The following is a 16880-nucleotide window of genomic DNA, read 5'->3' as shown; positions in this document are numbered from 1 at the left end:
CCTAAATCCCTATACAGCTAATCTATATTTTTATACTATCTTAAAAAAATAATAACTCTCTTTAAATATTATATAGGGAAATTATCTAAAATAAAACTTATGAATAAATTACATTATCAGTCTTTTATCTTTTAAAATATCTTTATTAACCTTTTAAATCAATTACTTTTACATCAATTATCTACACCACTTTCTGCCGCCCCCACTCGCTCCTACCATCACACCGTCGCTGCCACGATACCGCCGCATTACGCATTTACGCGGGTTCCGAGCTAGTCTCATAGATAAATGTAACCTGACCCATATTTTAACCCATAACATATGGACCTCATCTTAATATCTTATCCATATGCTTTTTGAGATTTTGTATCCAAAATCTTCATATCCTTCCACTCACATTCACAATTCACAGCACACACACACACACACTTTTTCACATACCCCCCTCTCTGCCACACACACACACACACACACACACACACACTTTGCATTCTGCAGAATGAAACCTGCCTGACTTTAAATCTCTAGACCAACATCCAGGCAATGATTTCTGCAGAATTCTCACCAACATTCTTTCCTTTCAACCCACATCCAAAACAGATCACGCATTCTCCTCACCATCACTCTCTTATAACCTGCAAAAACCCAAACCCAAATCCCAACACTAACCCAAAACAGAGCCTGACCCATTCAAATGTCAAAATTTCTGCCAACTTAAAACCAGCCCACTTGCAGTCATACACTTATAAAGAAACCCATTTCATGAAACTGCTAAACAGGTCCTGCAAAGTAGGCAAATATGATGAAGCACTTTATTTCTTGGAACTTATGGTTGGTAAAGGCTATAAACCTGATGTTATTTTATGTACAAAGCTCATTAAAGGTTTCTTTAATACTAAACGGGTCGAAAAGGCGGTCAAAGTTATTCAGATATTGGAAACATATGGTGAAATAGATGTGTTTGCTTATAATGCAGTGATCAGTGGTTTTTGTAAGTTGAATCAGATTGATTCTGCTAACCGGGTTTTGGACCGAATGAGGAAACATGGGTTTTCGCCCGATGTGGTTACTTATAATATATTGATTGGTAGTTTATGTAGCAGAGGGAAACTTGGGTTAGCTATGAAAATGTTGGAACAGTTGTTGCAGGATAATTGTAACCCGAGTGTTATTACGTATACGATTTTGATTGAGGCGACAATACTTGAAGGTGGAATTCATGAAACAATGAAGTTATTAGATGAAATGTTGTCTAGAGGGCTTCAACCTGATATGTATACTTATAATGCTATAATTAGAGGGTTATGTAGAGAAGGAATGATGGAAAAAGCGTTTGAATTCGTTAGGAGTTTGCCGTCTAAAGGGTGTAAACCTGATGTGATTTCTTATAATATCTTGTTGAGAGCATTGTTGAATCAGAGGAAATGGGGTGATGGGGAGAGATTAATGGAGGAAATGTTTTCAAGAAACTGTGAACCGAATGCGGTTACTTATAGTATTTTGATTAGTTCGTTGTGTCGTGATGGAAAAGTGGATGAAGCTTTGAACTTGTTGCAAATTATGGTAGAGACTGGACTTGTTCCTGATGCTTTTACATTTGACCCTTTGATTTCTGCATTTTGTAAAGAAGGCAGACTAGATGTAGCGATTAGTTTTTTGGATTACATGATTTCGAGTGGTTGTTTACCCGATATTGTAAATTACAACACGGTGTTATCGGCTTTATGTAAAAATGGAAATGCAGAGGAAGCTATGATGATATTTGAAATATTAGGCGAAACTGGGTGTCCACCTGATGTAAGTAGTTATAATACAATGATAAGTGCTTTATGGTATAACAAAGAAAGGGAAAAGGCTTTGAATTTGGTTTCAGAGATGATAATGAAAGGTGTTGAGCCTGATGAGATCACATATAATGCACTTATTTCGTGTTTGTGTAGAGACCGGATGGTGGATGAGGCAATCGGGCTGCTGGAAAGTATGGAATATAACGGATTTATACCAAGTGTAATAACTTACAATATTGTGCTTCTTGGGTTATGTAAAGCGCATAGAATTGATGATGCAATTCGTGTTTTAGAAGAAATGGTGGAAAGGGGTTGTAAACCGAACCAAACGACCTATATTTTGTTGGTAGAAGGGGTCGGGTTTTCAGGTAGACGAGCTGAAGCAGTGAATTTGGGTAATTCCCTGTTCAAAATGAAAGCAATCTCAGAAGAATCGATGAAACGCCTGAGAAAGACTTTCCCCTTGCCAGACTCTCAAGAAAACTTGATCTAAGAATTACTGGTACAGTTGAAAAAGGACTAATGATCAACAAAGGTATGCCATTTATAAAAGTTTTTTTTGTTGTTGAAGAACAGGGAAAAATTGGAAAAAAAGCATTAAAATTTACCAGGCTTCATGTATGGAATACGAGAAAAACAAGTAGATATCGGCAGTGATGTACTGAATTAACATTCTTTTGCAGTTCTCTTCAGAGAGATATGACATATAAGCCTCTACAAAACTTTTTTAGATAAAAGCATCAACTCACCAGTTTTTATGTATTACATATGAGAAACACAAGCAAATATCAGCATCAATGTATTGACTTCACATTCTTTTGCACTTGTCTTCAACGAACTATGACAAATAAGCATCTACTCATATAAAACTTCTATTTGTTTATGCAAAGCTTAAAGTTATAAAAAAGACTTTTGAACAACCTTCAATTCAATTAGTTTCTGATGTAGTTGCTTAGCTTCTTCTTTCATGCCAGCTGTAGATAACCCTCCAATTATATCAGAATAAAATCTTTCACCATAAGGCTTGTATGGGCTCGAGACTAACATTTGCAGAACCTTAATTGCACTGTTTAGTTCCCGTTTCTGACATAACTTATGAATAATGTACTTGTAAGTACTATGTGGAGCTCTATGATTATTTTTCTCCATCAACTTCAGAATCTTTATAGCCTTATCGACCATATCAGCATGACAAAGCCCCGAAAGCAAGCATCTATGAGTAACATCATCAGGAGCAACAGTTTTTTCCTCAATTATCTGCTGATATAAACCCAATGCTTTCTCCATGTTACCCCTCTTCGCTAGCCCGTCGATCAAAATGTTGTACGTTATCAAACTTGGAGGGGTATTTCCATCTTTCAAACAATGAGCAATCTGCAGGGACTCATCTATCATTCCTTCATTGCAGAGAGCACATAAAAGGGTGTTATAGGTTATTATATCAGGTAAAAAACCGTGAGATACCATCTCATTGAAGAAACCAATAGCACGATCAATAAGGCTGTATTTACAAAACCCCTTAATCAATATGTTGTAAGTGATCATGGTTGGGGCATTGGATGTTTCCTTCATGACAGTAAGAATCTCGTCTACCTCATTCAAGTAACCATGGTTAAAAAACGAGTGTATAAGTGTAGTGTACATTACTGTGTTAGGCTCCATACCATGAGATAAAAGATCATGTACTATCAATATAGTATCTCCAAAATTCCCTCTTTTACTCGCCACATTAATCATTGAATTGTAAGTCATAAGGTCAGGATTACAACCATGAACCGCCAAATCTTCCAAGATTTCCATAGCTCTTATAACCCCACGATACTTGCAAATCAATTCAACAAGAACCGAGCTAGTACTAGCATAAGGGGCACATCCCTTGGCTAACTGAGCTTTCCAAAACATAACCGTTTGGTCGATATAACCATGTTCCAGCATTACACGGATTATGGCATTATAACTAATGTCATCTGGAGGGCAGCCAGCTGCATTCATGTCTTCAAGAAGATCAAGTGCATCGTCTATACGTCTGTTTTTGCATAAACCACTGATTAGCATGTTATAAGTGATGATATCGGGCACTCCACCAGACATAACCATACAATTTAGAACCTCAGTAGCTCTTTCTGTATAGTTGAGTTTCACTAGCCCTCTAATTAGTTTAATGCAAGAACTAAAATCGGGAATTTGGCTTCTTCGGCTCATTAAAGCTACTAACGTTGCCGCTTTTACCAATTCCCACCGCTTACACAAAGTCTGTAAAAGTTCATTGTTAGTTTGCTCATCGTTTTTCACGAAAATCCTTCCAGAAGGCTCGTTTTCTGTAACTTTATATCTATTATTCCTCCATGGCTCCAATCTGGTTTCAGTAACCTTGTCAAGGCAAACATGACACTGCAAAGAACGACCATATCTTTGTGAGCTAGCAACCTTGTTCCATAGTCGATGTGACTGAGCCTTGACAGGTGAGGTGAATGAACGAGGACTGATAAGCGACGTCGTAAGGTCCAAATGATCAGTCACGAAGTTCAAGTTCTGCAACATTGATGCCTCAGTAGCTGAACTCTGATAACCTATTGGAATACTGTTTTAACTGTTATGCCAACTACTCCACTCAATCCTTCTGCCAAATGTAGAGCAAACTAATCAAATAAGTGACACAAAACTGGAATTTTCATATTCAAGTCAAATACTAATGAAATTTGCAAAATTCACATTTCTACCTATTATTTACACATTATATGTACGTTATGAAAAGTATGTACTTTTACAAGGGTAGATCACATTTAACTGTTTGCAAAATCTTGGAACTGTGTATCTTTTGTCATGTAGACTCTTATTTATAGTAATTGTTAAGCTGAAGCATATTAAGGAATCATCGGAAATTCGTGAGAAGTTACTAAAAGTTTAAGTACCCGCTTGAATCATTGGAAATGCTGTTTGTGCTTCATAAGACGGTTTTTGGTCATTTTTACGATGGTTCGGCCCTATTTGATCAAAAGGGTGTTTAGGAATTGCTTATTATACTACTTATCTACTTAATATAAGCAGTTTTGATGGAAAATACTTTGTATATCTATAAAAAGATTATAGAAACAAGCTACTAACTTTACGCTATAATCGACACAAACAAAACCCTCATTTCCTAAAACCCTATAAAACCCATAAACCCTAAAAACTTTTACAGATAATTATACACAAAACACCATAATCACAGCTTCAAAAACACAATAATTATAAACATTAAAGAAAAAGTGAGTTAAAAATGTATGTACCTGGTGACTTACCACAGTAAATCCCAGAAACAAGGGAAACTGTAAAGGTATCAACTTGAGCTTTTGCTAAACAGAGAACAGGGATTATGTGTTTATTGCCTGTGAGTTTTTTAAACTTTTTTTTTTTTTTTTAATCTTCTGGAGATATGGCGGTGAAATTGGAAAGCTCTGTTTTTGATGTTTGGGGGTTAAACTGGGCGTTAATTATTAGGGTTCAAGGGATTTGCAATTAAGTAAATATCACAAGTATCATCCTTGTATTATTAGATGGTATACACAAACTCACCATTTTTATATGTATGTTAACTTGCTATCCTTATACCCAAACTATAATGGAAATGGGCTTATAAAATCTTTTTAACCGTTCACCTCTTCATCTACATATTTTTTACATCACATCAGCATCACATTCTTATCACTTTCACCTTCTCTTTTCTACTTTAACGATTTACTTTAAAGTTTGATACCGTACTATACCTTACAATACCATATATACTAAACATTCAATCAAAATAAAATATCTAATATACAAATAAGAGAAATGAATTCACACTCTTTTTTCTCATTAGGTGAAGAGTTTCACCTACCTCCTTCACCTTAGGCTTTCACCTACCTCCACAAGTATTTACCACCTTACTTAGTCATTTCACTTATAAGTTTCACCTACCTTTACTAATGCTTTAAGAACATGGTGTTTGTTATGGGTAAACGTCAAGGTGGTTTGGCATGGGGTGGTGTCTATAAGTCATTTGACATTGTCCTTTTTGTTGTTATACACACATTTATCCAAAACTGTCCAGGATAGAAATATTAACAATAAAAGTTAAATTGGTGTGTACTTGATGATAAGAAAACATGATGTAATGTTCGTGACTAATATTTATCTTTCTGTATCCATTTAATCTATTTATATCGAGTGTTAGTAGTATATTTCAATTGAGTAGGTCTCGAAAGATACAATCCTCACCATTTAATTTTATTGCCTAATTCCCAAACACCCTTCAGATAAATCTGTCTATCTACCAATAAACTAAAACAGATTGATCGACATGTGGCACATTATTAAACGACACGTGTCTTTTTAATCTATTAATAAATATTAGTTTTAAATATTATCATATATATATAAGTCTTTAAATAAATCCGTATGTCTTCAAAATCTAGTAAGGTCTATTTGTATGGATTCATTTGTTCATGGAATTTTTTTCATTAACTAATCCAAATATCTATTTGTATGGTTGCTTTCTCAATCTATTAAAAAAACAAAAAATATATGAATATGATTTTTATTCCGAATTGATATGTTTAATTCAGTTGTTTAATATAATTGAACACATGTATATCATGATATATAAATATCAGATGTGTTAATCCGTACATCGTACATGTATTAGTACTAGTTATTATTCATGGATTGATAATCCGAATTATGCAATTTTCTATCAAGGCTTATACATGAGTGATAAATGTTGGTTTTTTGTTCTGTCAGCAAAAGTCAATCCATAGGTACGCATGTATAATTTGTCGACTATTCAAATTATATATTTAACATTAACTCAATCAATAAACAATTTTTAAATTTTATTAGCATTTTGTGGGTGTATTCGTGTTATTTTATTTACGATATTGTTCATGGTCTTAGTAATATAAGCCGTGGAATATGGATCTTAATTTGTAAGATAATAACAATGTTTAATTAAGTAAGTAACTGCTCAGTGCTGCATTCCATGGGTTTTGAGCCCCAATACCTCGACGGTGTATGGTGGAGGTTAAGATGTAGGCAGACTTTACCTCTACCTAAGTAGAGAGGTTGCTTCCAGTTTCTATCTAAATGGTAGAAAAGGCCCTCCAACCTTTGCATGGGATGAGGATCGAACCCATGACCTCTAATGCGTAAACAATGTTTAATTAGATTATATATATTTAAGTGTGCACTGTTATAACATTTATTACTTATAAATTTTCTATTTTTTCAGTTTAATATGATTTTTTTACATTACATAAATACTTTATAAATAGAATTAACATCTATGTTTACGCAATTTATATAACCTTGAGTCTATGTAATTTGAATAATCGAATAAGAGGAGCATACAACTTTATAAATACTAGCACGGTAAACGCGCAATGCGGCAGTGTCGTGGCGGCAACGGTGTGGTGGTTCGGGCCACTGCTAGATATTTTGGATAAATGACTGATATTGTAACTTAATCATTAATGGTATTTTAGATAATTTCTCCATACTTTTAAAGAGAGGATTCTTTTATTAATTAAACTAGATTATTTTCTCGCGCGTAATACGCGAGATATTTATAATAATATAACTAACGGTTATAAATAAAACATGTTGGAATATAATATATTATTATTTTAAAAGTTTTTTGTACCGAAGATGTTTAGTAATAATATATGTATGTTATTTGTTTTTTGTATAATGGTGTAAATTTAATCGCTCACCTCCCCTTAGTATATGATATTCGACTAACCTCTGTTTTAAATACGAAATTGAACACTTTATGAGGCAATGTTGTTGGGTCCAAAATTGACATTTAAAGTTGTATATTATCTGTCGATAAAAATGATATAACTATTCGAAAATAGTTTCTATTATATATGGTTCGTAGAATATATATTAGTTATAGTTTTGTATAGTGACAATAGAAAAATATATATAGATAAAAACATATTTATCTAATGTAATAATATAACTATCAGAAAAAATATATATTAACCCATGTATTGATAATAAATAAAACATATTAACTTAATACAACAAATATCAAATTACTAACTTTAAACTACTTCTTTTAGAATCCATTTGATAAACAAAATAACATTTATGTTAATATTTATATTACGATAGCCAGGGTCACTTAATTTTACCCAATTCATCCCAAAATAAGTGTTTATAGTAAAAATACGCACACTAACATAAATATATGATCATTGTTACATATTTATGTGAAAGAAAGATTATACATCAAAAGTGTTATAGATTATAGAAAATATTATTGTATAATTAACTAAACATTTCTATCATTGGGCCATGCGAAACAATAAACATATATTGAAATAAACCTCAACTTTTTTTTGAGGCGAGGGGGCTCTCAAAAACAATAAACATATCGAAATCTGGTTAAAATAACGTATGCTAGGCTTCCCAACATTCACAAGTAATTCACAAATCCAAAAAAATGAATACGTATAATCTCCAAATATATATAAAAGAGAAACCTTAATTCATAATTGGAGAAGTATGAACCCTTAAATGAAGTTCAACTTTTAATTAGAGTTATTAGATCAAATGATGATGTTATATACCTTATTTAACTTTTTTAGATTTAATTTATTTTAGTAAATTATTATTATTTACTTATTTAAGTTTGTAGATATTAATAATTAATAATTTTAATGATATAATTTTGGAAACTCAATCTTTTTTATATTTTACATCATTTTTATTTTTTTCTTACAATAAAATTTTCCTTTTTAATGTAATACATATTATATATTTTTGTATAGGATTTTTATCACATAATGAATAAATTTTGGTTATAAAGATTTTAATATAAGACTTTTATCATATAACACCTTTATTAAATCAATGTTTTGGACTAAGAAACGAATATAGTCTTTAGTAAGTTTTTTGGATAAAGGGTTACCCCGATGAGTCTTTAGTAAGTTATCAAAGTTATATATTAGAAAAATAATTGTATGAAAATTACAATAATATTATGCATAATTTTAACTTAGATTAACACAACATGCGATATATAGATTGATAATTAAGTTGCTTAGTAATTTTAGTGTATAACTAAGTTGTTCGAGCAAAACGTTAAGCACAAGTACAATGACAATACAGACATTCCAGATGGATGAAAGACATCCAAAGAAACCAAACCCTTACTTAGCAAGACCTCTAATAGATGATGTATCCATTTTTCAACTGTGTAGTCACTGTTAACCGGAATCCAAACGACTACTAGTGTAACTTCATGTTTTTTAATGGTTTAATTTTATCTAGCTAAATATTTATCAAATATGATATTATAAAAATAAACATGTCGTTTATACAACACACCTATAATAATCTTTAGTAAAAGTTAGATGTCAAATTTGGTAACGATATGCTTTGGTAACAATATATTTAATTATTGAAAGAATAAACAAATAAGTATATATATGTAATGTCAAAGGACTAAATAATTTTAATCGTAATAAATCAAATAACTAAATAATAAATGTATTAGTTATTATTAAGATATATATGTAAGAAGGATATGTTTTGATAAATTATATAAAGTGAAAATATTAATATTGTCATTTAATAAAGATGAAATAATTTAATTTAATCTAATGGTTTTAAATTAAAGTTGAAGCTCATCTAAGGGTTCTTGTTTATTTAAGATTGAATTTAGGACCTTGTTATATATATATTGGTAGATAGATAGATAGTATAAAAGTATAGATTAGGTGTATAAGAAATTAGGATTAAGAAATAATGGTATCTTTGGTATAAAAAAATGCTAAATTTCTTAAAATAGAAAGAAGTCAATATGTTTTATAAAGGTTTATAGATATAGATATAGATATAAATAATATTGTATGGAGTGTTTTTTTAAAAAAAGAAATTTAATTCATGTTTCATACAATCAGGAATGCGTACCATAAATAACAAAGCAAACTATGTGAATCCATGCATCTGCCGCAAGGGTATTGAAATTAGTATAACAATAATATAAGGACCGATATTGCAACTAAGTAAATTCATTTATTTATTAGTTATTCCGCAGAGCGTATAGACTTCTCTATCCTATAAATCCCCCTTTTCAAATTGGGGGGAAAATGCTTGTAAAATCTGGTATTCAGTTTCCAATCACTCTCTTTTCTTCATCATTCCGTACAAGGTAAAATCCATTAACAAATTTACAATTCATTCTTGCCTCTTTTTTTTTTCTCAAATTTCTACTGCATTAACATTTATCTTCTCAATTTCAAATGTATTTATTTTGTTATTTTATATTTTAATATCTGATTAAAGTTCATAAATATCATATTTATTTTTAACTGTTTATGATTACTGTATACCTTCTAATTTAATCTTCCTTAGTTTTTATAAGTAATAAATTTATGATTGCTTATATATAATCTTCCTTAGATATATTATTGTGTATATATTTATGATTGATTGATATTATTAACTGATAAAGTAGTTATAAATAACTTGAACTTATTATAAAAACCATTATATACACACGAAAAAAATATTAAAAGTTCAATTTTATCCTATTTTATTTAAATTTTTTTTTTTTTTATTTCAGTTATAGATCATTATTTTTTTTTTGTTTTTTGTAGTAAGATTTGTATGAGAAAAATGAGTACTAAGGATATGACGACATCTATGGCTACGGCCACGGCCACTGCCACGGCCACATATACACCGGTTTACCCTAAGTTTATTCCAGTGGAGCAAAAAGAAATTATGTCGGTTAGTAAGCCTGATGGTATGTGTACGGTCATCAGTTCGATATTTACTTACCATAAGTTTTCATTTTGTATCAACTATCGTTTAGCTTTAATATCTAAATGAGCTAACTACGATTTTCTATGGAATATATTGCAGGCCTCAAATTTCGACTGGTTTCTTATAATATTCTTGCTCAGGTATGCACACGTGTTCATAAGTTGCCAGTTGATTGTTAGTTAGTATGCATTTGTTGGTTTTGATAGCTATTCATGGTTGTAAAACTCGGCCGAGTTGGCTGATTCCTTCTTGAGTACTATTACCTTAGAGGTTTGCCGAGGCGAGTTAAGCAAAATCTAAGTAGGAAATTGGTCTACGGGCCAACATCAGGAAAAAGCCTCAAGATCTCTTAGATTTGTCAAGATTAGTGAATCATCTATAGATCTCTTAAATATTACACAAATTCACAAACTACCACTATGACAGCTTATTTGAAGAGATTTGACTATTTTTAAAAAATCTTTCAGAATATATTTTCTTTTCATACATGTAATTTCAAATTATATTATTTTATATACAAAATTCCAATCTGAGTACTCTTCGTGTCGCCGAGTACTTTTAGCTCAGACCCTGGACGAGTGGGGTTCGAGTCGTGAGTTCCCCAACCTTAACATCTAATAGAATTTGCATTTTATAAGAATTTAAATGCATGACTTACACAAAGTAATCATAGTGAGAAAAGGGCCGCAAGGTCTCACATGTGATGTTGGGATATTATTGGTTTTAAGTGTTTGTATGTATATAATCAAGCACGTAGCTTAATATGAGATCAATCGAATGTCTTCCAGTTGAATGAAGAGAAAATATGTAGGAAGGACAAGCGAGTGAAATGCTCTGAAAGAAGCTCATAACTTCATAAGAATCGATTATGCTATCCTAATACTAACTCTACATGAGTGTTAGTTATATTATATGTACGTTAGAAGGTAGTTATGTTTGTTGAGTTTGTTAAGAAGCTTTTAGAGGCTTCAAGATGGTAGATGGTAGCTGAGTAAGTACCAATATAGTAAGCTTTTGAATTTTTGCACACATTGAATGTGGATAACCGTAACGGAAGTAATCCCATGTTGTCTCCCTTTGCAGGCATATGTAAAAAGTTCTGTATTCCCACACTCTCCGTCACCATGTCTCAAGTGAGTTTCTTGTTCCTAAAGTTCTTTGATCAATGCATTTAAATAAGTTGATATTATGATATGAAAGCATGTATAGTTATAAAATTATGGAATATTTATCTCTTATAGGCAAAATTTACATTAACTTTGGTGGGATATTATTATAGGTGGAAAGCTCGTTCGTCAATAATTATTGATGTTCTCAAGAATCTTGATGCTGATATCTTATGCTTACAGGTTTTCTTCATATCCTTTGTTGGTATTAATTGATGTCCAATTTAGAGTTTTTAGGTAAAAGGGTTTACCCTGGTTAACTTAGTATTTCAAAGACAATTCAGTACAAGTAATATGGTTAAATGCCATACTAGTTCACATATACGACAAACCGTATATATGTGAAATTATAAACATTACCTAATTAGGAGTTCCAAACATACTCAAAACTCCTTAATCAATCATAAAAAAACTAGTCTAACAAATATGAATTAACAATAAACGACAAACTAGATTCATGGAACATCATCAGCTTTCCATAAACTGTGTAGTAGGATTATTCTCAACATAAACTTCATCTTCAGAATCTTCCTGGCATAACGCATCAAAGTGGTTCCCAACAACTATATCAGGTGCAGGAGTAGGAAAGGAGTCATGATCCGTAGGGGCTTGTGTCCCTGAATGTGTGTCTGTTATATCACCAGTAGAAGCCTGTACCTGTATGGGTGAATCTGGGCGAATAGGATTTGAATGCTGAGTATTAGCAGGAGCATTGTCTGTGGTAGGGAACCTAACTGGGGAAGAAGAATCCATAGAATGACCTATAACTGAGGCTGTGGCTACTGCTTTACCCTTCTCATTCTGGTTTACTTTAGGAACATATTGGACCTTGGGCTTAGGAATAACAATGGCAGTGGGTTTGGACTTGTTGGGCCTTCTCTTCCTCCTCTTAGGAACCTGAAATGGTCTTTAGACTGTGCTGGCTCACCCTGTTGGGCCCTCTTTAGCTCCTGATGGGCCTGTCCAATTTAGAGTTGTATACTTCTGTTTTCTATTTCATCAAATTTTGGTATTTCATATTGGGTTGTTTTACTATTGATTAGGAATTAGATGAGTATGACAAGTTTTACAAAGAAAAAATTGAGCAGAATGGTTACTCGAGCATCTACATCAAGAGAACCGGGAGAAAACTTGATGGATGTGGGATTTTCTACAAGCACAACAAGTATGCCTTTTCAGTTTTCATAGGAAAGCATTTCATTGGTCGAAAGTTTGAAGTCTTTTTGTTATTAGTATAAAGATGAATATTGTAGTCATGTACTCTACTACTCTGTTATATTTACTGTAGTTATATACTCTATTATATATATGTATTGTACTTTTGTACTCAATTCACTCTTTTATGTTTAATTTCCAGATTGGAGTTGATCTCAGAGAAAAAAATCGACTATAATGACCTTGCTAACATGGTTTTAGAAGAATCATCACATGTGGAGCAACAAAAGGCTCCTGCTACCAATAATGTTATCAGTAAGGTCTTCGGTCCATGTTGTTTGTTTATTAATTGTTTCATATTTGTTAGACTATGGGCTATCAAGAATTTTATTCTTACTTTCTTTAATGTGACATAGGAGTAAAATGCCTTCCAAGTGACCGTGGAGACCCTAATGATCCATATGTACGTTTGAAACGTGATTGTGTTGGAATTATGGCTGCATTCAAGTTCAAAAAGCCTCATCAACATTATGTCATTGTGGCAAACACACATATTTACTGGTAATGTTAATTCCGGTTTTGTTTCTTGTTTAGTTTTTGAATTTGGAAAATAAAATTATGAATTCTGTTGCCCAGGGACCCAGAATGGGCTGATGTCAAGCTTGCACAAGCGAAATATTTACTCTCATGTGTAGATAACTTCAAGAGAATGGTATCAGAAAGGTTTGAGTGCTCACCATCTGTACTTATTGCGGGGGATTTCAATTCAGTTCCTGGTGATAAGGTACATACAATGGCATTTCTCTTAAGGCTGACTGATATGTATCCAAATTTGGTCTGATTACACTTACATCGAGCCACCATAAACAATCATACTTAAGGGAAAGATGATTATAGATAACGAAGTTTCGATTGTTTTGATTTAAGGCAATTTACCAGTAAAAAAGATGGTTACGTGGCAACTGACGTGTAGTTAAGTTTTGACTATGATCGTTTTGTTCTGACATGTCACTTTCGCACTTATGTGAAAACCTGTCATCGTAAGTAATTACTGATTATCTTGAATGGAATATCTTAAACTTCGATGTTTAATTGTGCTTGATAAGATGGTTACGTGAATAGAAATCAAACAAAAATTGTCACTCAATACATATATTAAACCAAAGTTTGACCTTACTACGCAACTTGCCTTATATTATACATGTGGTTTTTATACACTTCACGGCCCTTTTGCTACTGTGAAATAGTTGTATATCAAGATATAGACATTATAAAGTTCTAATAGAAATTGAACCAATATGTTTCAGGTATACCAATACCTTGTTTCAGGTGGTCCAATGGCAGCACCTTCACCAGAACATTCAGAAGACTTGCCAATGCCCTTATGCAGTGTTCATGCTTACACACGGGGTGAACCCCCGTTTACAAACTGTACACCTGGTTTCACCGGCACACTGGATTACATTTTATTCTCTCCTTCTGATAGCGTTGAACCAGTTAGTTACCTTGAGCTTCCAGAACTAGGATCACCTGATTTAGAAGGAGGATTGCCAAATTTTTACCATCCAAGTGATCATCTGCCCATAGGTGCCGAGTTTGTGGTTGTCTAATTCTCTTTATGTCCATTACTATTTTTGTTGATTAGATTATAATTCTTATAGTGGTATCAGTCAGAGTTGATTACACAATTTTTTGGATTAAAAGTCAAGAGTACTTAGTTCATTGTTTTATGTTGATTTTGTTAAAAGACTTTCAATAGTTAATAATGAGTGTAGGAGAAAGATGCATCTGCAGAAGTTGACTCTGTCTTCGGATAAATGGGTGTACCATTATGTGAATTTCTTTTTGGTACGATGCCTGGTGTTGCTTTCAGAAAATGTTTCTAGTTTTGATCTTTGCAAGACACTTGTTGAACTTTTATTTTCTATATTCTGCTTAGTATTTGAATAATATCCAATTGATAATCAAGGTTGTTTAACATTAACTTTATATGGAGACAGATACAAATTTGATATCAAATGTGCTGTTTGGATGATTAGGTAAATACAAAATAAGATATATACGTTATTTTTAGTACCTATATATATCTTTAGAGATAATAAAGCAATGCCACTCCAAACAGCATTTGGTATGGGAGGGGTTTCATGCGCCTCTAACGCCGTGACATAGTAATGACACACTCAACTCCTTACATCTTTGCCTTATAGGTTACACTGTTACACATATTCACCCTAAATTTCAAGTCCTGCTATCAAATGCTTATTATGCATACACAGTCTAACATCTTTATCGCAATCAACTATGTGCGCATGCTTACCCTCTCCCACACTTGGTGAATCACACCAACGCTAGGGTCGAATGCTACATCTTTCTTGCGTGTGTATATATCACCTCATGTCACAAATTCCCTCATCTCATACCAAAGCTCTATGCCTCTATGTCCGATGCATTATGAAATGGGCTGGTTGAATACTGTTTAAATGAAACTTAACTGTCTCTTTGACCAATTTGTCAAAGGCTGTTTACTGAACTAATAAATCATTTCCAAAATTAGTTCACTAGCAAATCCAGCAAGTTAATTCTCAGTTTGGACCCCGTTGACCAGTTTTTCTACATATAATTTCTAGTGGTACACAACAAAAACATAAAATAGACATTAAGAAAGACATTATATTACACGGAAATTATAACTTCATACAATCCAATCTGTGGAGTCAGCTGGTCGTATCTAAAAAACTGTCAACAATGCTAAATTTCACATTTATAATAGAAGAGTATGCTTGAAAACCACGTACAAATAAAGTCTTGTTTGTTCATACTTATTAGTACAACAATGGAGTACCCCATAAGGAACAGGATATCGTAGATGCATACATGATACATGGCTTGGTGCATGCAATGCAACCAAGTCATATTACATATATGAACTTTTAGCTGCACAGCTTTTGTTCTTTTACGTGTGACCACCATGTGGCCAGCATTGCCAACAGCCACCACCTACACGACCAGAATCAGCAGTAGTCGAGTATTCTGTTTTTTCAGCTCTAATATTCACATCGCCTGCAAAGACACCAAACAACAGATCATTAAACCATTATTGAGGTCATCAGTAAAAGCATATGATGTAATTTACCGTTCTTCTCATGACTTTGGGTATCGGTGGTTGCCTGGGGATGAGTTCTTGCAGCACATGATATTAGTATAAGTGCAAAGAAAAGAGCCAAGAAGTTAGTAAGCCCTTGGTTCTTCATTTTCTCAAATTGTGTTCCGGTGCTTCTGTTGTGACTAATTTATAGAGCGAGTATGCATACGTATGTGGAACATATAATAATACTATTACTTGAAACCTCATATGTCTTTTGCGGTTATTTCAACATGCATACATTATTTTTTATTATAAGGTACTGTTGGATTTCCATAAAATATGTGATTTTATATTGCAGAAAGTATTAGAAATTGTTATACATATTAGAAAAACACACTGTTTTGAGATAACCTTCACCAAGATGGCCTAGTGGTTAGGCATCCTGATGTTCTCACACGAGGTCTCAAATTCCAAGTCTGCAAATAGGTGCATCTTGAGGGCGATCATGAAAAGGGGTTCGGAACCTTGGTTAGGATGTGTACATTTGAGTCAAAAAACTCGCCCTCCCTATGTATCCTGAAATGGATTGTTTATCCGGTGATTCACAATTTGGAGATCTTAGTTTATTCACTATTGCAATACTTAGGTGGTTTTCACTTAAATTTTCCCAAGATTTTAATATTAAGTTTGAAAAGGAGATATGACCCTTTCTCAACCTTGCCAATTCAAGGTTGTTATCCTCGTTTGAATTAAAAACTTCGAAAGTCAATTGAAAAATTCGTGCCAGCTCCTCCAGATCGATGCCATCTCTTGACCGCTTCTCTAAGAAGTCAATTGATTTGACTATTTGGCCACTTAATCACTCATCATGGTTTATCTATTGGAACTTTG

The 16880-nt window shown here is 32.9% G+C and overlaps 3 protein-coding genes across 3 annotated transcripts; 2 read left to right on the top strand and 1 right to left on the bottom strand.

The window, feature by feature from the left end:
- Nucleotides 1-422: 422 nt before the first annotated feature.
- LOC122599629 (pentatricopeptide repeat-containing protein At3g04760, chloroplastic) lies at nt 423-2492 on the top strand. The gene has a single exon (XM_043772170.1). It carries the CDS (start codon nt 544-546, stop codon nt 2278-2280), a length of 1737 nt encoding a protein of 578 aa, XP_043628105.1. The 5' UTR covers nt 423-543; the 3' UTR covers nt 2281-2492.
- A 192-nt stretch (nt 2493-2684) lies between these two features.
- On the bottom strand, nt 2685-4374 carry LOC122599638 (pentatricopeptide repeat-containing protein At1g08610). The gene has a single exon (XM_043772180.1). The coding sequence runs from the start codon at nt 4326-4328 to the stop codon at nt 2685-2687; it is 1644 nt and encodes a 547-aa protein (XP_043628115.1). The 5' UTR covers nt 4329-4374.
- Nucleotides 4375-9882: 5508 nt separating this feature from the next.
- On the top strand, nt 9883-14755 carry LOC122599647 (carbon catabolite repressor protein 4 homolog 4). Its single transcript, XM_043772192.1, has 10 exons — nt 9883-9966; nt 10415-10563; nt 10683-10723; nt 11667-11716; nt 11863-11932; nt 12793-12914; nt 13107-13219; nt 13321-13465; nt 13541-13688; nt 14212-14755. Exons 1-10 carry the CDS (start codon nt 9905-9907, stop codon nt 14512-14514), a joined length of 1203 nt encoding a protein of 400 aa, XP_043628127.1. The 5' UTR covers nt 9883-9904; the 3' UTR covers nt 14515-14755.
- Nucleotides 14756-16880: the final 2125 nt, after the last annotated feature.

Source organism: Erigeron canadensis, chromosome 1 (assembly GCF_010389155.1).
Source record: "Erigeron canadensis isolate Cc75 chromosome 1, C_canadensis_v1, whole genome shotgun sequence".
In the NCBI taxonomy this organism is placed as follows: domain Eukaryota; kingdom Viridiplantae; phylum Streptophyta; class Magnoliopsida; order Asterales; family Asteraceae; genus Erigeron; species Erigeron canadensis.
The sequence above is the reverse complement of the archived record's forward strand: the minus strand, read 5'-3'. Positions and strand labels throughout refer to the sequence as shown.